Source organism: Ceratotherium simum, chromosome 35 (assembly GCF_057802395.1).
Source record: "Ceratotherium simum simum isolate JZ-2026a chromosome 35, ASM5780239v1, whole genome shotgun sequence".
Taxonomy (NCBI): domain Eukaryota; kingdom Metazoa; phylum Chordata; class Mammalia; order Perissodactyla; family Rhinocerotidae; genus Ceratotherium; species Ceratotherium simum.
The window spans coordinates 24,354,726-24,375,983 of NC_141934.1; the positions used below are offsets into that span (position 1 = coordinate 24,354,726).

Sequence of the window (21,258 nt, forward strand, 5' to 3'; positions counted from 1 at the left end):
ATCCATGCTAATCCCCCTCTTTTTGCTGAGGAAGACCGGCTCTAAGCTAACATCTATTGCCAATCCTCCTTTTTTTTCCCCAAAGCCCCAGTAGATAGTTGTGTGTCGTAGCTGCACATCCTTCTAGTTGCTGTATGTGGGACGCGGCCTCAGCATGGCTGGAGAAGTGGTGCGTCGGTGCGCGCCCGGGATCCGAACCCGGGCTCTGCTGGCTGCCAGTAGCAGAGCGCGCGCACTTAACCGCTAAGCCACGGGGCCTGCCCTGGTTGTTTTTTTTTTCAGTGCCATTGAGTTGATTCCGACTCCCAGCAACTCCCTGTGCACAGCATAGCGGAACCCTGCCCAGTCTTTTTGTGCCATCCTCTCACCTTCCGGTGCCATATCAGACAGTGCTCCACTGCAATTCACAGGGTTTTCATGGCCAGTTTTTTCAGAAGTGGGTGGCCAGGTCTTTCTTCCTAGTATATCTTAGTCTGGAAGCTCTGCTGAAACCCGTCCACCATGGGTGACCCTGCTGGTATTTGAAATCCCAGTGGCATAGCTTTCAGCATCACAGCAACACGCCGTCACCACAGTATGACAACCGACAGACAGGGGTCTGCTTCCCTGACCGGGACCCGAACCCAGGCCACAGCAGTGAGAGTGCCAGATCTTTACCATTAGACCACCGGAGTTAGGAAGTTCATAAATGTCAGTGCTGGCATTTGAGGTCCTTTGGAGGCAGAATCCAAGTGTATGACCACTAGCCCAGACTAACACTTCAGAAAAATCTAGAATACTGGACAAAACCAGGTCCCCAAGGCAGGAGCTACACTCACCTTCTCAGTATCATTTCTGTTTTAGTACATGTGCAGCCAAGACCAAGTCTGAGCACAGGGGTGTAAGTGTGAAAGCACAGGGGAAGGCGTGGGACTGGCTGAAGTTGTCTGGAAGGCTTCAGGTGGGAGGACGGGCGTAGGAGGAGATGAAGGGAGAGGGCATCTGCATCCAGGGCCTTAGTCTCCAAGATTCAGCAAAGGTTAGCTCAAGTGTCAGGGTCACGCTGTTACCACATTACCAGGCTAGGCTCAGGCAGCTCTCTTGCTAAACATTAGTGCTTATTGTCATTGATTAACAAAACCTCGTGCTGGATCCCAGGGGTCGGGCCTCCTGCCTTCTGTGCTGCTTGCACATGTACACACGTATCTTGGCATAGGAAGGAAGTTTAGATTTTCTCGAAAGGTAAATCAGGAGAGTGTGCTTTTTTTTTCAAGTCCCAGAATTCACGAGAGGATGTTTTTGTGTAACGCGTGCCCCAGAGTACACTTAAAAGAGGACGCATTTTACCCGGCTGGGGCTGCGTGACTGCCTGGTGCTTCCTCGGCAGGGTGAGGTAGAAGAAAGACTCGGGGTTCAGAGTGGGGCAGACCAGCCTGAGCACGGTGCCTGGGCCCCAGCTTCCCTCTCTGTAAAGTGAAGGTGGTGACAGCATCTACCTGGTAGCTTGTTAGGAGAGTTAAACGAGGTGACTGTAAATGCTCTTGCCTGGTGCCCAGCATGCAGTGGATGCCCAGGACGTGTTGATGTGTTCCTGCCTCCCTCATGTCCTTCCCTGTCCCTCCGTCTCCCTCCCTGTCGCTCCCTCTCCCTCCCTGTTCTCTCTATCCCTGTCTCTCCCTCCCTCTCTCTCCCTCTCTCTCCCTGTCTCTCCCTGTCTCTCCCTGTCTCTCCCTCCCTGTCCCTCCCTCCCTCCCTCCCTCTCCCTCTCCCTCTCCCTGCCTCTCCCTCCCTGTCCCTCCCTCTCCCTCCCTCTCTATCCCTGTCTCTCCCTCCCTCTCCCTCCCTCTCTCTCTCCCTCCCTCTCCCTCCCTGTCCTTCCCACTCCCTCCCTCTCCCTCCCTCTCCCTCTCTCTCCCTCCCTCTCCCTCCCTCTCCCTCCCTCCTCTCTATCCCTGTCTCTCCCTCCCTCTCCCTCCCTGTCTCTCCCTGTCTCTCCCTCCCTGTCCTTCCCTCTCCCTCCCTCTCTATCACTCTCCCTCCCTCTCCCTCCCTCTCTATCCCTGTCTCTCCCTCCCTCTCTCTATCCCTGTCTCTCCCTCCCTCTCTATCCCTGTCTCTCCCTTCCTCTCCCTCCCTCCCTGTCCTTCCCTCTTCCTCCCTCTCCCTCCTTCTCTCTCTCTCCCTCTCCTCCCTCCCTCCCTCCCTCTCCCTCCCTCTCCCTCCCTCCCTGTCCTTCCCTCTCCCTCCCTCTCTCTCCTTCTCTCTCCCTGCCTCCTTCTCCCTCCCTCCCTCTCCTTCCCTCTCCCTCCCTCCCTCTCCCTCCCTGTCTCTCCCTCTCTTGATCTCTTTTACAAAAATGGCTGTGGTCCCAGGTGTGCAGCATGGCCCAGAAAAGCAGGAGATTGTAGGAGTATTTTTGAAATTACCATGTGGGTACCTGCAGTAAAATATCTCTCTGTACCCAAAAAAGGGAGTCCAGAGCAGGGAGGTATGTGCCCTGCAGCCCCCAGCTCTGTCACCAGCTCAACCACTAACGTCATTGCCTGATTAACTTTCTTCCCTTTTCTCTTTTTATTATGAAAAATTTTGTAACAGAACAATATAGAGAATAGTAAAATGAACCCCATATACCGACCGCCTAGGTTTCTAGTAACACGATGCCATATTTGCCTCATCTATTTTTTAAAATGTGTTTTTTAATCAAAATGCAATTCACATATTTAAAAAATGCACAGCTCTAGCAAGCGGTTAAGTGCGCGTGCTCTGCTGTGGCGGCCCAGGGTTTGCCGGTTTGGATCCGGGGCTCGCAGCTACGCACTGCTTGTCAAGCCTTGCTGTGGCGGCATCCCATGTAAAGTAGAGGGAGATGGGCACGGATGTTAGCCCAGGGCCAGTCTTCCTCAGCAAAAAGAGGAGGATTGGCAGATGTTAGCTCAGGGCTGATCCTCCTCACAAAAAAAAGAAAAAAAAAAAAATGCACAGCTCTTGAGTGTAAAGTTTGGGGAATTCTGGCAATTATACACAACCTGTGCCAAAGCATTTTAAGGTAAATTTCCTCGCATTATATTTTAGTCTGAACCTTAACACTTCAGCATGCGATTTCTGTATACCCACTGTATATAGAAATGTTATCACTCTTAACAAAATTAACAATAATTCCCTAATATCTTTTAAACTCCAGACTATTTCAAATTCCCCAATTGTCCCCAAAACGTCTCTTGCAGCTGGCACGTTCAAAAGAGGATCCAGATAGTTTTCTCACATTGTTCAGTACCTAAGTCTCTTAAGTTTCTTTAATCTACAGTAATCTTCCCTGCTTCTTCTGTTTTTTCAGTGGTATTGGTGTTCATGGTATTGACTTGTTGAGGAGCCTGGGCCGATGGTCCTGTGAAACATCCCACTTCATGTAGTTCGCTTGTTCTTCTCTCCCCTGTATTTTGTATCAAGTGGCAGCTGGTCTTGGGGCTTGATGAGATCAGAGGAAACATTTTGGCAGTGCCGCCTGGCAGACCGTGCTCTGGCCTTTGTATAGCCTCAGAGCGAGGTGCCCTGGATGTCTGGTTTCTTCACCCAGAATGAGGTCTCAGATGTCCCCCAGAGATTTAAAATGTGCTAGGCCACATCTGCAGCTGGCGGCCTCCTCAGTGAGCCAGTGGGGAAGGTCAGGCCCAGCTCCCAGAGTCTTTTGCCTGGCAGGACGGGTGGACGGCCCTGGGTGGGCCGGCTCAGGGGCTCAGGAGGAGGGGGCGTCTGCCTTCCTGGGGGAGCGTCCTGTGGGGCTGCAGGCAATGAGACGTGGGGAAGCTGAAGCCCCCGGCCTGCCTCTCCTCCATAGCTGCGGGATCTCACCCTGGGGTTCTGCCTCCCCCGTGCAGATGACAACAGCAACCAGAGCTCCATAGCAGATGCCTCCCCCATCAAGCAGGAGAACAGCAGCAACTCCAGCCCTGCTCCGGAGTCCAACGTGGCCGTGCCCGGCGATGGCACCGACGCCAAGGTGGACGAGGCCCAGGCCGACGGGAAGGAGCTCCCGGGGGCTGAAGGTACGTGCCCTCCAGAGCGGGGCTCAGAGAGGCCACTCTCCATCCAGCCCTCAGTTCAGACAGTTGACAGGTATTTAAGGAGGCCCTGCCAAGTGCCAGCCCCCAGAAGGTGACAGTAGAAGAAAGGTAATGCCTGGAGCTCATGTTCTGGTGGGGCGGTTTAAACATCCTGCAGTCTAGTATTTGGAAAATCACTGCTGTGGAGAACTATAAAGTAAGAAAGAGGAATGAAGAGTCTGACAAATTATGGGGGGTGTTGTGATTTTAAATAGGGTGGTCAGGGAAGGCCTCATCGAGAAGGTGACATTAGATCAGATTAGGTGAGGGAGCAAGCCATGTGAATAACTGGGAGAAGAGTATTGTGGGCAGAGCAAATGGGCAGTGCAAAGGCCCTGGGGTGAACTCAGTGTGGCTGGAGAAGAGCAGGTGAGGGGCTCAAAAAGTGAGATGAAGTCAGAGAGGAGGTGGGTGTCTATTGTGGGGGGCTCATAAGGCCACCTCACAGACCCCGGCTTTTATCCTGAGTGAGACAGGAGCCATTGGGAGTTTGAGTGCTGTGATCTGAAGGACCACTTTGGTTGCTGTGACTGAGACTAGATAATAGGGGGGCCAGGATAGAAGCAGGGAGACCAGTGAGGGGTTACTGCAGTCGTCCAGGTGGGAGAGGATGGCAGCTGTATTGGGGTGGGCAGAAGAGGAGGTAAGAAGTGGTCTGATTGTGGAGGACGTGTGTGTGTGCGTGTGTGTGTGTTGACACATGTGTGTACATATGTTTGTGTATTTTGAGGTCTCCTGATTCTCTTTAAATGAAGGCAATAGGGAGTGGTGGGGAGTGTGGTAACTGGTGAATGCAGGTCGTTTGGCCCTAGAAAAATTGAAAGAATAGTGTAATACTCTCCTATATACCCACCAGCCGAATTCGGCAGTTGTTATTTTTTCTTTCTTTGTCTGTAAGTATTTTCTGGGGCCATTTGAAAGTAACTTGCAGACCTTAGGACATTGCATTCCTAAACACTTCAGCATGCATCTTTTAATGATAAGGACATTCTCTTACATAATCACAAATACCATCATCGCACCTAAGAAAATGAACAGTAGTTCCCGATTGTCTAATATCGAGGTATATCTCGAAGGTCGGGGTGATGTGTTGATGGGTGGTACGTGGGCTGAGTGAGAGGGGACTCATGGATGACTCCCAGCACCTGGAGGGACAGCCTTGCCGTCATCAGTTACAGGAGAGGTGGTGGAAGGGCAGGGCAGGCCCAGTCTGGAGTTCTGGGGAGAGGTCCGACTGGTGTGCTGCTTACACTGTGCAGGGAGGCAGCTGGCCTGGAGTCGGGGCTTCGGTGCTGGAGGAGGGCGTGCGTCTCCTCCGGAGAAAGGCCGTCCTATGCCGTGGAGTTCATTCACATCCCATTCCATTCCCTTCGACACACTTTACCCACATTGGCCCTGTGCAAGGTTCTGTGCTGGTCCTGGGCCTCAGTCACAACTGAGTCCTGCCTCCTGCCGCCAAGAACTCATAGGCAAGAAAAACATCAAAACTGAGAATTACAGCCTATAGAGAAGGTGCAGCCAGACTAGATCCAGTGTGTGGTGTGCAGGTGTGACCACGGAACCCAGTGGTATTTTTATTTTTAATTGGAATTGGATGTCAAAATTTAAAAATTGAGCAATTTCACTTAAAATAAGATTGATTTCCAGCTTCTCTTGAAAAAGAAGATCTGGCAGTACTGGACCTGCGTTTCCATGGAGCAGCAATCAGCTAGAGCAGAGACGTTGTTGCCCCTCCAGGGAGGGCCAGACAACCTGCATTCACCAGTTACCACACTCCCCACCCCTCCCTATTGCCTCCCTGACACTGAGGCCAAAGGCAATTGCTGTGTATTACCCCGTGATCACTGTTGTTTTTCTTATTGTAGATTTAAAAGGAAAATTAAGATGTTTCTTGAACCTCTTTCTCTACCAAGAGTGGGAAAGTAAAAGGCAGAGAGACTGGGGGAATACACATTTCTTTGAGGAAGCAGAGACTATTCCTTTAGATTTTCTTTGCAAAGCTTATTTGTGTCTGAATTAAACCGCCCACGTGACTCATCCATGGCACTGCCTGGCCCCTGAGGGGCTTTTAAGTTCATGGTCAGTGCTGTGATAGACACAGAAAGGAAAGGGAGCCTGGGGGCCTCCAGGAAGGCTTCCTGGAGGGGGTGCTGTCTGACTTGAGCTTGACGAATGAGCAGGGATTAGAAGGGGGACAGGAAATCCAGGCCGAAGGGTCCAAGGGGCAGTGCCTGGGGAAGTGCAGGGGAAGGGGTGAGCCAGCCACGTGGAAGAGGCTCATATTCTCAGTGTGGCACCCTTTCTGAGCCCGGTGAAGAAGGTGTCTGGGTCCCGGGTAGGCCCCTGGGCAGATGGGAGTGGGACGCAGGTAACCCTACAGACGGGAGCAATTCAGACATCAGGATGCAGACTGAAGCGAGCCCCCCAAAGAGTCCTCCCCATCCTCGGGGCGGGGACCACTGCTGAGTCTATTTTGCAGCCCTCCAGAGGTAGTCTGTGCACCTAGAAGCATCTGTATGAAGCTATACCCTCCCTTTTTAGAACACTCTCTTAATCACCATGGAGATTGATCCACGTTAGGACACAGATTTGTTTTATTCTCTTTACCAGCTTATCTTTCAGTGATATGAATGTGTCATAATTTACATAAATAGTCCCTGCATTGATGGTCATTAGGTTGTTTCTGTCTTTTTCTCACACACCCGGTGCTGCAGGGACTCTTGCGCACACATCTCTTTGCATCCTTGCTCAGGTGTGAGTGGGTCTGGAGGACACAGCCCTGGAAGTGGAACTGTTTAGTCAGAGGTTGCGGGCATTTAAGGAGTCAGTAGGCCCTGCAGTGTTTTCTCCAGAGAGGTGGTCGGTAGAATGGCTTTCCCCCGAGCAGGGGCTTTCAACCTCGGCATTACCAGAATCATTTGCAAGTGATTCTTGGCTGTGGGGGCTGTCCCGTGCATGCATGGTTGGGCGTGGAGAAGCATCCCTGGCTTCTTCTGACGAGGTGCCAGTAGCACACCCCCACCCCCACCTATGACACCAAAAAGTTTCCAGACGGTGCCACATTGGGGGAGGGGGCAAAATCGCCTCCTATCCTAATGGCTTTGACATAGCCTTCCACCGTGTACAGCATGTGGGCATCGCCCCTCGTCCCCCCACAGTGGCCCCCAGCACCGTCCTGGTAAGGTGGCTTTGCAGACAGAAGGCAGTGAAGCCAGGGGGCTGTGGACACAGGACAGGGAGCTGGGCCGACACTTGCTAGCTGTGTGGCCTTGAGCTGGCAGTGTCACCTCCTGCACACCTTCCTGTTTCCTTGTTTATAAAATGAGACAAATAAGAGTCACCTCTTGTCAGGTCATTGCAAGGAGTGAATGAGGCGGGAAAGGAAGTGAAATGCTTGGGCCGAGACTGGCGGGCAGGAAGGGCCTGGTAAGCGTGGGAACCGCCTTCTCTGCCCTCCTGTAGGGGGGATGTGAGGAGACCGGGCGTAGGGGTCATGCAGGACCAGGTGTGGGCACATCCTGGCTTCTTTCCCGTCCTGCTTTCTTTCTGGCCATGGCCTCATTTCTCCCACTTTTGGGGTCTGCGTCTCCTTTGCCCTAAAGGGCCGTTTAAAGCTCAGCTACAGGAACTGTCTTGGATTAGTGCTCCCATGCCTGCCCCCTTTTGGTAACTGCCACCACCACCACCACAAGCTTTACACATCTGGGTGGAAACCACACCAGGGTCCTCTTCTGGCCACCCCAGGCCACGGGGTCTGCACAGTTGCCCAGCATTGCTCAGGTGGGACCCCCACAGTGGCCAGGCCCCCCTGCCTGTTGTTGGGGGCTGCCCGAGCTCCTGTGGGAAGGGCGTGTGGGCACACCCCCTCGGCCTGCCCAGGTGGGCGCACGCTGCCTGCTGGGACAAGGCGGTTGGTCGCCAGCTGTTGACCTTGCTTTGAACTTGTTTACTGCTGAGTGAGTTCAGGAATGACGTAATGTCCAAACTCCCTGGACTAAATTTAGGCCCCAGGAAAATAGTTTCCCCTGGTTAAGTTCCAGTACCGTTGCTCCGGGAAAATCGGGCTACTGCACTGAGCTCTCCAGCTGGGCAAGGGGTCAGCATGACTCTGGGTGACCAGCCACCATCGTGATTTCTGAGCCTCCACCCGGGGCCCCCACCTCCCTCTCCACTCTGCAGAGCCCGCAGTGTGAGGCAGAAAGGGAACTGGTCAGAGAGAAGAAAGACAGTAACAGTTGAAAGTGTTTGCTAAAGCAAACATATCTTATGAAATAGACTATAACACTAACATGGATTTTTTAATTGAGATGAAATTCACATAATATAAACGTAACCATTTTAAAGTGACACTTCAGTGGCATTTAGTCCATTCACAACATTGTACAACTACCACCTCTGTCTAGTTCCAGAACATTCTCATCATCCTAAAAGGAAACCCTGTACCATTTAGCACTCACTCTCCATTCCCTCCCTCCAGCCCCTGGCAACCACCAATCTGCTGTCTGTGTCTATGGATTTGCCTTTTCTGGATATTTCATATAAATGGGATCATACAATAGGTGGCCTTTTGTGTTGGGCTTCTTTCACTCAGCACAGTAGTGTCCAAGTTCATCCATGTTGTAGCATGGGTCAGTGCTTCATTCCTTTTCCTAGCTGAGTAGTACTTTATTGACTGGATGTACCACATTTTGTTATGCATTCATCTGTTCATTAGCATTTGGGCCATCTCCATCTTCTGACCATTGCAGAGAGTGCTGCTGTGAACATTTGTGTACAAGTATTAGTTTGAGGACCTGTTTTCAGTTCTTGTGGGTCTCTACCTTGGAGTGGAATTGCTGGGTCATGCAGTAATTCTGTATTTAACTTTTTGAGGAACTGCCATTAACATGGATTTTAAAGGTAAAACTAAAAATATGAAAGATGTCAGGTTTATGGGGAGGTGGGTTCTGTGCCGTGGATAACCCCTCAGTTACTCTCACCTGGGTGATTTTGCTGCTTGGGTACTTTTCCTGTCATTTCGTTTATTCCTCACAGCGACTTGACAGGGTGCCTATAGTCAACCTTGATTTTGTGGAGGGCGGGGGACCTGAGACTGAGAGCCCCAGTCCCACAGGAAACAAGAGGCAGGGGCACGATTGGAACTCAGATCTGTCTCTAAACCCTGTGTCTTCCCAGACACCAGCCCTGGTGAGGGCGGACCCCTGACCCTCTCTATGGCAGCAGGAAAACCCAGTTCAGACCCAGGCGGGTGTTGGGTCTCCTGGCACTGCCTGCGAGAGAGCAGGGCTGCTCACCTGAGATGGACGGGCTGGGAAGTCAGCCTCCTTGGGAGGAGGGTGCTGCACCTCCTTCCTGCCCTGCTACCCAGCCCTCTCCTCCCCTCTTGCCTCAGGCCCTGGAGGGTGGCCAACTTTTCCCATTTCCCCATATTGCTTGCTCACTTTACAACTTAAGCCTGGATTTTTTTTTTTTCCCTTTGTTACTCCACTGCCTCAGAAACCCCAGAAAGTAAGGCATTCTTGAGTATTTTAGTGTGCTTTTTAAAAATCAGGGTGACGTATGTTGCTGGGGCCTTGAGTGCAAGCAGAGCGGGGCCCCGGGGAGGATGTTGCTGCTCTCTCTGTGAGCTCGCCGGCTCTGTGCCCACAAGAAGCTCCCGGTACAGCCATTGCCTGTCTTCTTCCAAAGCTGCACCTCCTCATGCAGCCTGCTACGGCCTGCACCTTCCTTCTGCTCCAGGAGCTTGGCGAGTGAAACAGGGAGACTGAGGCGTAAGAAGGAGCCCAAATACCTGGCGAAACAGGTTCATAAACTAAGTGATTGCTTGATAGAATGCTGTGCAGCCATCTTATATGCTCTTGTATTTAGAGAATTTTTAAAGACATGAAAAATTCTTCTAAAATACTGTGTGATCCCTATTTGGGGAGAGTAGAGAATTGTATCCATGTAAGGGGAAAACATCTGGAAAGATGGGAATAAATCCTCTAAAATGTTAGTGGGGAGGTGGCTGGGGGTGGTGTGAGATAATTGGCGATTTTAACTTTATTTTTGTCTGTTTCTGGCAATGATCAGTCATTGCTCTGATGATCAGAAAAATACCCATATTATTAAGAGAAATGTTTACAGAGGGGCGTTAGCCTCTGCAGTTTGCCAGGTGGAGAATGCAGGCTCTGCAGTGGAAGAGGGAGGAGTCAGCAGCCATGATGGTCGGAGCGCGTTGTTTCCACCAGAGGGCGCTGGGTGCTCGCAGCACAAAGCCCGTAGCATCCTGTAGATGTCCTCTCAGGGCGCTTGGCAGGTAATGGGTGTGCAGGGAAAGGGTTGGAGGCCCCAGGGCTGGTGTGTGGCCTGGTTGCTTAAAACAACATCACTGAAAAATAAGCAAGAGGCTTCCCAAACCCCCCAGCTCATTGCAGCCCTAACAGACCGTGTGGCCACAAAACTACCCTGTTCCAGGTATTTTTAGTAATTGGTCCATCTGGCTGCGCATCTCATGTGTCTGAAAACAGCTTCTGCCGTCTTGCTTTTCCCTCAGATGCTTCTGATGAGCAAAATTCACAGTCTTCAATGGAAAACTCGATGAACAGTTCAGAGAAAGTTGAACGGCAGCCATCTGGAGACGCAGGTCTAGCTGCAGAGACGACCACAATCTCTCAGGTACCTCGATCGAGGTCTCAGAGGGGCAGCCAGATCGGCCGGGAGCCCGTTGGGGTGTCGGGGGTACGTTGAAAGGCGTTTTGTTATTTTGTTTTGTTTTTTTCTTGTTGGACGATTGGCACTTTCGTGTATTCATTGAGCAAGATTGATGAGCATCCTTCTGAGTCCTGTCCTGGGTGCTGGGGTTATAGTGAAGAGGAGACACATGGGCCCAGCCCTCCTACACCCTCCTATACCCGGGGAGGGTGTAGGAAGAGGAAGGGTCCTTGATCCCAGCCTCCGCTTTATCACTTTGTTTATTCAGGTCCACAAAAGCATTGCCTGGTCTCAGTGACCCAAAGTCAGCTCCCCGTAGAGCTGGGAAGACAGGTCTTCAGAAACCTAACTGCCGGGTGAATCATCCTTTGGAATTTTGCAACTGACTACACTCCCCCTACTCATACCCCTTTCTGGGTCATCGCTGTTTGTCAGAATCTGGTCTGAATTAGTGCAGAAGCAAATGACCCAGTGGATAGGAACAAACGTCCTGGGTTCAAATCCCAGCTCCTTCACTTAGCATGCACTGAGCCTCAGTGTCTCCAGCTGCCAAAATGGGACCACAGAACTGTCTTGGGGCCGGGTGCAGATGAGATGAGAGAATGTGGGTAACACACTTAGCGTGGAGCTGGACACACAAGATGCCCCATTGTTGCCTCAGCCACCTCTGGTTTTTCACCGTCAGCCCCCTGTGCTCATCTAAGAGGAGTGGGGACTCAAAGGTATCAAAACTTCAACTGATAAAACTGTTTCCACTTTGCTGAGAATTTTTGGGAGAAACTGACAGTAAGTAGCAGAAAGAAGAGAAAGGGCAGGACACAACAGGACTTGGTCTCCACTTTGTGGAACCTTGAGCCAGGCCTTCCCAATGGAAGTACCTCTCAGACTGTAACATCTGTCTACCCTGAGATCAGCAGCTCCCCTCACCCTACAGAACACTCCTCCAAATGCCCCAAGACACAGAGGGAGTATTGAGGAAGAATGTTTGCAGTGGCAAGAAATCGGCCACAGCCTAAGTTTGTGAGAAGGGGACTGGTTAACTGAATCTGGGGTCGTGTATAAAACAGACTAGTATGCAGCTGTTGAAGAGTGTGGTTGACGCAGGTTCAGACAGAGAGTAAAGAAATATTCTCGCAATGTGAAGTGAGGAAAGCAAGTCGCAGAGCCTCAGGCAGAGCATGAGCCCATTTGATTACAAATAAAAATCAAAGCCGGCCGGCCCTGTGGCTTGGTGGTTAAGTGCGCGCGCTGCGATGCTGGCGGCCCGGGTTCGGATCCCGGGTGCGCATCGAGGCACCACTTCTCCGTTCATCCTGAGGCCGAGTCCCACATACAGCAACTAGAAGGATGTGCAGCTACGACAAACAACTATCCACTGGAGCTTTGGGGGGGAAAAATAAAATAAATAAAATCTTTAAAAAAAAAAAAAAAAAAATCAAAGCCTCGTCTATAGTTGGTAAAACCGAGATGTCAGCTGGGGTCTCCTGGGCTCCTGAACTCAGTGGAGGAAAGGTCAGCCAGAACCTTTGATTCACGCCCTGGGTGCGTCTGATGCTCCCCCCTTGACATCTGAAGTGTTCGTCCTCACATTCCCCCCCCTCCACTCCCTGTCCCAGGGGACCCAGACCTGAAATCGGGCCTCTCATCATTTTCATGCACACAGAGACACACACGCTCGTCTACAGAGCTGCTGGATTCGTGAGCGAGGGGGAGGATGCATTGCAGTAAAGCAAACAATTTGACATTGAAGTTCGGCCATTCCTGTTTAACAAAGAAAAAGAGGTGTGGTCCCCCCACCCCCAGTATCAAGAGGTTTCCTGTGGCTCTTCTCCCTGCTCGTCTGTCTTGAGCTCACGTGCCTTCTCTCCTTCATCCCCACGTCCCTCCCTCCTCATCCGTCCCTTAAGCAGAGAGTCCACCTCCCTCCAGCTTCCACTTCCAGGTCCGTGTGTTGTCCCCCCACCCTCTCCCCGTCCAAGCGCTCTGCAAACCAAGGACCTCCTTCTTAACAGGATCCCCCTTCCTCGGCAGGCAGCGGCCCACTTTCTCTTGTCACATCTGTATTGAGCTTGTATCGCTTGCTTTATTAAACAAGGGAGAGGATATTGGTGATGAACACAATGCAGTCTATACAGAAACATAAATAATGTACACCTGAAATTATACAATGTTATAAACCATTCTGACCTCAATAAAGTAATTGGGGGAATAAAAGGGGGAGAGGAAAGACAGAGGCAGCTCTCCTGGCCTCCCTGCAATACCTGCTCTCAGGATCTGCCGCAAGAAACTCATAGACGGGGCTGGCCCCATGGCATTAAGTGTGGTTAAGTGCGCGCGCTCCGCTGCTGGCGGCCCGGGTTCAGATCCCGGGCGCGCACCGAGGCACTGCTTGTCAGGCCATGCTGTGGAAGCGTCCCATGTAAAGTGGAGGAAGATGGGCGTGGATGTTAGCCCAGGGCCAGTCTTCCTCAGCAAGAAGAGGAGGATTGGCATGGATGTTAGCTCAGGGCTGATCTTCCTCAAAAAAAAAAAAAAGAAACTCATACACATCCGACATCAAGGCCCGGGGTCTCTTGAACATTTATTGGGCACTCACTGTGTACCAGATGCTATGCCAGATTCTAGGGACCCAGGGTGAACCAGCAGACGAGGTCCCCCCTGCCCTCATGGGCTCATGATGGAGTTGGGGAGGCAGAGACACAGCCAGGGTACAGCAGACACAGTGGATTACAAAGTCACAACATGTGCCGCAGGAGAACCAGAACAGGTGACGCAAAGAAGCCTACAGGAGCAGAGCACTCTTCTGGACCCCGTCCACGGAGAGGAATGGGCTGTGAGCGGGAATTTGAAGGATGAGATGTTAGGTTTGGGATGGCAGGTTTTCTAGGCAGAGGGAACCAGAGGTGCCCAGGCCTGAAGACAGGAGCAAGCCTGAGGAGCAGAAGGGGAGGCCGGGGTGGCTGGGGAAGAGAACAGCGAGTCAGGGCGGAGCGATAGAGTGGGATGGGTGTCGGGGCCTGTCGCCTGGTAAGGAGTTCGGGTCTTGTTCTGAAGTTGGTGGGAAAGCATCAGCGGATTTTGCATTCTGTGTATGATTTCTCTTTGGGGAAGATCGCTTGGGCTCTGTTGAAGGCTGTGTGGGAGGCCGTGGAGGAGGCTCAGGTGCGGCCGGGGTGGTGGGCCGAGGGGGAGGTGGGTGGGCTCAAGGGTGTTCGGAGATGGAGTGGATGGACTTGCTGTTAGGTTGGGTGTGGGAGCTGAAGAGAAAGGGAGGACTCCAGGTCCCGTCCAGCTTTATCCCGGGCAGGTGGCAGTGCCATTGACAGAGGCGGGAGCCCCAGTCAGGAGGGGTAGGGTCACAAGCTGGCCTCAAGTATTGGGTTAGCTTGGAGATACCTGAGATGACTGGCTGGGAAGGTCGAGGGAGAGGTGGCTGAGTGAATGTTGAACCTCTTTTTTGAGTCATGGGACTTCTTGGGAATTTGGTGACAACTGTGAACCCTTTCCCCAGAATAACATGCATATTGTACATTCAACAAATGCTGAGCATCTGCCCAGACCGGGCACCAGTGCAGAGCCCCAGAGGAGCATTTGCGTGTTGACTAAGTTGGTTTGGGCCTTTGGGAGATGGCCTTAGAACTTGGAGAGGAAAACTGGAAACTTGTGCCCTAATGGTTACCCTCGCAATTAATTACAGATTGGAAGATTGATAATGGGGTCATCTGCTCCAGGCTGGGCGGGGTGAAGGGAGGGAGGGCTTAGAGGCACAGAGGGCAGTGTGGTAACAGTCCTGGCGTAACAAGGAGCTTGGAAAACCCAGAAGGAAGCCACTGTGGCAGGGACAGGTGGGGCCCGGGTGACGGGGCTTGGTAGACACAGGAGGAGTTTGGGTTCGAGGTTCCCCGTGGCTCTGTGACCCTCCCGAAGCCCACGCTTGGGCCGCAGGGTCCTTCCCTCAGTTCCTTCCAGGGCTGACTGCCTCACAGCTGGCCTCCACCGCTCTCCTGACATGTTAACCTGTGTTTCTCTTTTCTTCGTCTTCCCCCAGGATTTTGAAGGAGTGCCACCCTCTAAAAAGATGAAATTGGAGGCTTCCCAACAAAACTCCGAGGAGATGTAGACGCTAAGGTCAGTCCTCCGATCCACGTTTCACGGGAGATCCATCAGCAGGCTTAATTCTAGAACAACTTCACCCGAGTGACTCCTCTCGGGCGCGGACAGAACTACTAACTTTTCAAGTTTACCAAGTGCAAATCCAAGAAAATCTAGAACGGCGTAACTTCTCAGACACTGAAGAACTTTCTGCTGTGAAGTGAAACACTCAAGTCTTGAAGTGACTGTCCTTGGAAAGGCGGGGCTGACAGCTCAGGAGTGTCTGCACACTGTCTGAAGCCAAGATTTCATTTGTGTTGCTGCTGTATTGTTTTTTTTTCCCACTTCTCTATTTAACGAGATAAGCTATTTGAGGGTGGTACTGATCAGGAATTCGCTGTTCGTCACGGCTTTTCACCGTTCACCCGATTCTTTCTGCTTTCTTTTTTTGTGCCTTGTGCCCTTGAGGTGACCTCTGGCATGTTTTCCTGGTTGTTTTGCATCTCCCTTTGTGAAGTGCCCTCTTGGTTTTGTTCAGGCAGCTGCTGCCACCGTCCTCCACCCTCCCTGCCCCAGGACTTCATTCGGAGCAGAGCAGGCCAGGGAGGAGGAGAGCCCGAGGCCACCTGATTTCCAGGTACCCTGAGCCCTGGGTGGAGGCAGCACCAGCCTCTAGGGTCTGAGGAGTCTCAGATGTCAGGGCACTGTCCCCAAGGGCTGGCCACTTGATATGCTCTCGCTTCCTCGGGGCATCTGAGGCTGGCGTTTCCAAGCCCACGGCGGCCCAGACGGACACACAGAGCCCTTAGATGGTTCTGGCACCTCCACCCTCTGCCTCCACCGTACCGCTTTCTCTCACACCTCCGAACATGAAATGGCTTCTGTGGCTGACTGCAGGATTGTCTCCTTAAGACGATAAAAGGGCTGAGGAGGCTGGGAGCAGATGGCAGGAATAGCTGGTGCTGAACTTCTCTCATAGGACATTGCTTGGATTGCAAATCCACAGTAACCTGCTGTCCTCTGCCTCCCCAGCTCCCCCCGGCCCCACCCCAGGGAGGTGAGATTGCAGTCAGCTGAAATCGGCTTGCTACGGCGTCCTGTTCCTGACCCTCAGAGCCAACAGTTAGATCGTGTCTCATTCCCAGGATGCGCCAACAGTCCCCATAGGGGATCGGGGCCTTGATGATTGGGCCTCGAAGGCCAGAAACAAGGCACCAAGAAGTTGGAAAGCTTTGCACTCCTCCAGAAAGGGGTAATTGAGTCCCTCCCCATGCCCATCTCCCGCCTGTGATGGGACAGCTGCTTCTCACTAAAATGGAGATGCCCCCTTGTACGAACTGCCTAATTGTTTGGTTCTGAGGCCTGGTTTGCTCTTAATTCCTATCTGGACTCCTCAGACCTTAACCTTTTTCCTGAGCTCTCTTTACTGCACTGGAGTTCCAACTCCCTTTGAGTTGGGGGGTGGGGGGGAGGGTTGTGGGTTTTCTTGGTTGGTTTTTGTTTTGTTTGTTTCATTTTGTTTTGTTTGGCTAATTGGTGCATATTCAGGTACCACCTTTGACGTGTGGATCTCTCTCCTGACCACCATGGGAAGTGTCTGCCAGATTCCATTTTCTAAGAGTTTCTGAGGGTGAGGCTCTTATTTTTTTTAAGGGAGCCAATCTATTTCCTGCACTTCAAGAAGAATTCAAAATGTTCCTGAATTTCAAATACCTCATGCAAAAATGTCTCCTGAAATAAGGGAAAAAAAAAAAAAAACTTTGAAAATCTTAATGTTGAAGTTAGCGATGCCGAAAGGTTTCTGTCTTAAAAAAAAAATCCTTTTCCATTTTGCCCCTCAGGCAGTCAGTTCTGTGGAGAACTGTGTTCTGCGTTACCTCTCAGTGTATCTCAAGGCGGCTTTACCTCCAGATCCTCTAGGGTTAGAGTAACTTTTTTCTTTGCAGCAAAACTCCATGTTGATGAAAGATGAATTTGGATATTTATTTCCTTTTCTTTTTGGGAAACAAGAGGTTACAACCAAGACAGCTAAAGGAAAACCACACACACGCGTCCATGGGAATAGCAAGTGGCCGGGGTCCCCTACGCCCCTTCTATTTGCGGTGGCCTCTGGACAGGCAAGGAGAGTCGACACGGTCGAGGATGAAGACAACATCCACGAGACCGAGGCTGTCATTAGTTTTTCTCTGAAGTGCCTGAAGGTAGGAATGGGCCGGTGGTTGGGACCAAGTAGGCCCCACCACGGCCACGCCAGGCAGAGCGCCAGCGGCCCTGCACTCAGTGCTGGCCGGGAAGGCCTTCCACACGGAGTGATGAGACTGCAGAAATCCACACGTGCTTCCTTCCCTGCCGCAGCCCGCTCCTCGGAGCCGCTGTTCCCCACCACCCTGCACCCCTCCCACCCCAGAACCTCAGACCTTGCAGCCGGCGAGCCAGGGGTGGGGGGCCTAAGTGAACGCCTTCCATGGACACCAGGCCCCGTGGCCGAAAGTGCTCCCAGGGCAAACTCACTCCCCGCAAAACTTGACACTGGGGAGGCTGCGGCTACACATTCCACAAAGTGCTGGCACTTAACCCAAAAGCCAGAAGGCAATTGACCACCTCATAGGGTGGTGACCTCCCATTACAAACGACGTCATGGTTTGGAATGTTCATTATGGCCAAGGAGCTGGTTAGAGGTATAAAGACCTTTTTTCACTGTTACCTGATTTTTTTTCCTCTTATGATTTTTTTTTTTTGGTGTGTTGTACAGCAGTATAATTTTTCACTTATTTATTCCATCAGTAGATATGGTTTGTACAATGTACAATGGTTCCATTTCAGAAAATAAAAAAAATCAAATCATGAACACCATGTGATTTTGTACCATTATGACAAAGAGTAAAATCTGATTGCTGGGGAGGCTCTGGCCTCTCCTGCACAGCCGTGTGGCCCTGGCTTTGTACAGGACACCGTAAGCTCCTTGCACACAGAGATTCCCACGGTGATGCTAGCTGCCATCACTAAGCACCAGCTGAATGCTGCGGTCAGTGTTGTCGCCCACCTTGGGCCGGTGAGGCAGAAGCAGGGCTGTCCCTTGCCTGAGTCGCATAGCCTGTCAGAGCCCCAGTGTAAAAGCCACATCTGGCCCCTCAGCCTGGATTCCTAGCTATGAACACTGGTTTGCTGTGTCCCCAACTTTGGGTGGCTCTGGCCTGTGGCAGGGACTCTACAGAGTCAGCCCACAGGTGGATTGCAACTCTGTCTTGACATCTAGTGATTTGTGGTCAGGCCGGACCAGAACTTGCCCTGGGCCCCTCCCCTCCCAGCAACTCAGACACTACTCTCCCTCTCAGCTCAGACTCCCTCCCCCGAGTGGACTTGCTTTTCTCTCCTCTGTGCCATCTCACTTCCTCCACTTCCACCTGAAGCCCGGCCCTGGCTGAGCCGCCTACAGTGGGGAACGGGGTAGGATTATTGTTTTGACAAGGCCTGTGCCAAGTATCACTGTTGACCCACCTAGAGGCAAATGTTCTCTCCTTTTTGTTTTGTCTGACTCTCCTCCCCACTCTTTTTAATATGTTCGAGTGTTTTACCAGGATTGGTTGCTCAGCTAAATAAACTCCTGATATGGAACGTTCAGCTCAACAAAACACAAATCATAGGGGCCTTGTTTACTTAACAAAAAAATGCTGTAGCTGGCACACTCTCGCTCTCTCCTTCTCTGTCCTCCCCGTGTGTCTGTTTTCTGGGTCTCTGGATGAAGGTCCCTTCCTTCTGGACTTTTCTCTCTGGATCTCCCCCTTTCTCTTGGCCACTCTTGCTTGCACCTCCCTGGATCTCTCTCTCTGTCATTCTGTTTCACTTTCTCCATGTGTCTCTTGGCTTCTCTGTCTCTTTCAGCTCCCTGTCTGTCTCTGTGGAGCTGTCTGACTTCCTCTCATATCTCCCTTCATCAAGGAGCAGTCATGCACAGGAGCTGGAAGTGTAGGTTTTACGGGCATTCATTGAGCACCATCTGTGTGCTGGGCCCTAGGCAACAGTGACTCAAACTTGACCCTTTCCCTCCAGGCAGTAAGAGCTGATGCACTAGGATGCTGGTGCAGTTTGGAATTAGGGAGGAGGTGCATTTTGATGGCAGGGGTCAGGGAGGCTCCTAGGATGGTGGAGGAAGCCCAGGCTTCCTCTTAGGCTAAGAAGCTTGTTTTTCCTTGTTGACACTAAGGAGTGGCTGGAGGTTTCTGAGCCAGGGTCTGCTGGACTGGGGATGGTGCTGCCAGTGAATGGCATGGATTGGAAAAGGCCAGACTGGAGGTGGGGGCGGGGCAAGTAGGGAATTGGGACAATAGGCCAAGCAGGAGCCCAGGAGTTGGCAAGGGGGCTGGTGCGCCCCCAGGTGATATGAAGGCAATCAGTGCCGCAGCCTAGTGTGGTGGAGTCAGGTGGGAAAGGCAGGCAGAGAAAGCTCAGGTCAAGTCCAAGTCCAGACCAAGCCAACAAGTGTCATGGAGGTCCATGGTTGGGCTGAGGAGGGATTGCAGACCCTGAGGGCCAAGTCTGCCCCCACACTGGTCACCCCCCCCATACATATTTCCCTCCAGAGGCTCATAGTAGACATAACTCTTCGCCAGTTGCATTCCCCTCTTGTTCCAGTAGGGGTCCCCTTCACCCACTCTCAGTCCCAGGGGCAGCCATGAGACCCAGGCCCAGGTTTCGCCCCCCCCCACCCCAGCCACAGCAATTGGTTCAGTGATGATCACGTGACCCAGTGTAAACCAATGAGAGTCAGCCCTGGGATTTTTCCAGGAACTGTGGGAAAGAGTTCTGCTAGAGTATTCCCTGGAGTTGTTAAACTGGAGCTGCTGGGGCCACCTTTCCTCCAACTTGAGGAGAAGCCTGCCTGAGAATGAAGCCGACGCAGGCAAGAGTTGAAAGACAGTGAGTATGAGCTTCCCGAGAGCAGCATTTGACACTCAACCCCATCTGGCCCTGAAGCCAGCCTGCCTCCTGAACTTTTCCATTTTGTGAGCCAATAAATGCCCTTGACGGTTTAGGTCACTTTTCACTGAGTCTTTCCCCGTGGGAGCTCCCATTCCTTTCTCCCAGGGCTTGGAGTGTTTCCTGGACAAATCCAGAAGGAGGGGTGGTTGCCCATATGGGAGCTCCAACTCCTGATGGTATCATTCTCTTGGAGGCAGTGTCTCTCTCCCCTTCCAAACTGCTGCCCTTTCAATGCTCCCATGTGACAAGGACTTGGAAGTTTCACAGCCGAGGACAAGGAAATAAACAGGTTAACGTGGACCCGTTTTGGACTTCTGAAGCAGCCTTGTCTATAATCCTCAGAGTTCCAGCCCTGTGTGACCTCAGGTAAGCATCTTAACCTCTCTGGGCCCCAGTTTCCTCATCTATAAAATGGGGAGAATAATAGTTCCTACTCGGGTTGTTGGGAGGATTAAATGAATTAATGAATTAATACATGTAAAGTGCTCGGGGCAAGCCCTGGCACATAGCAAATCTCAATAAATGTTGGCTCTTATTGCTATTATATGATAGTCATTATCCTCAAGCATGTCTAGATGCCAGAAGTCCAGCTCCTAGAAAATGAGGCACAGGGAAAGGCAAGAAGCCCCACCCCCAGCTGCTTTGGGCTTGCCCTCGGAGTTACCCTTTACTCTCTGAAGACTGGCCTCTTCCCCAAATGATGACGGGAGTTATCTACCCAGCATGCCCCAGATGAGCCAGAGCCTGAGTCATGCCTTGTGGATTGAGTAGAATCCCACCAGGAAACAGGCAGAAGGGAAGATGTGCCTGGCTGAGGGAAGGGCTGGAGACTGGATGGCACATCCCTGCCGCGGGCACTGGCTATCAGTAGTAAAGCAGGCCCAACCAGGGGGCTTCAGGGCCCTGGGTCTCAGAGGAACAGCACATTGGGAATTCATTTTTCCAGTCTCTCTCCTTCACCACTGTTCTCCCTCCACAGGCTCCTGGGGGAAAAGCCTCTGGGAGGCAAGGACCAGGATCTGGTACCAGGCCTGTGGGTCCTGTCTGCCTCTGAGATACCCCTGGGACATGTGTGCCCATGGAGTCACTGGGTGACTTGGGGTCAATGGCTTCCTCTCTTCAGACTTGGGCAGAAATAACAATCTGCTTTGCATCAAAGAATCTCAAGAGACTCTTAAATCCTGCTCTTTTCACCCTCAGAGGTCCCTCAGTTATGAGCTCATTTGACCTCCTTGCCACCCTGAATGGTAGTTTAGAGCAGGGATCAGCCTCCCCATTGTACAGTTAGAAAAACTGAGGCCAGGGAAGTGACTGAACAGGGTCCTGCAGGGACTTAGCAAAGGAGGCTGTGGAACCCAGCCTGTCTTCCACTAGACCAGGGGTCAGTAAAGCCGGCCCGCCACCTGTTTTTGTA

At 52.0% G+C, this 21,258-nt stretch overlaps 1 protein-coding gene across 6 annotated transcripts in view; it reads left to right on the top strand.

Moving 5' to 3' along the window:
- BCL7A (BAF chromatin remodeling complex subunit BCL7A) overlaps positions 1-17,712 on the top strand; it is a 31,044-nt gene extending 13,332 nt beyond the window's left edge. For 2 of the 6 annotated variants that reach the window (XM_087423341.1, XM_004430021.3), the window contains 3 exons: positions 3,855-4,022; positions 10,615-10,799; positions 14,821-17,712. In XM_087423341.1, coding sequence (XP_087279467.1) covers positions 3,855-4,022; positions 10,615-10,799; positions 14,821-14,892 — 425 coding nt within the window. In that variant the 3' untranslated portion in view covers positions 14,893-17,712. Of the gene's footprint in view, positions 1-3,854; positions 4,023-10,614; positions 10,800-11,040; positions 12,523-14,820 lie in introns of those variants that run through there. The other 4 variants (XM_087423343.1, XM_004430022.3, XM_087423342.1 and 1 more) reach the window with 3 other exon arrangements.
- The last annotated feature ends 3,546 nt before the right edge of the window (positions 17,713-21,258 follow it).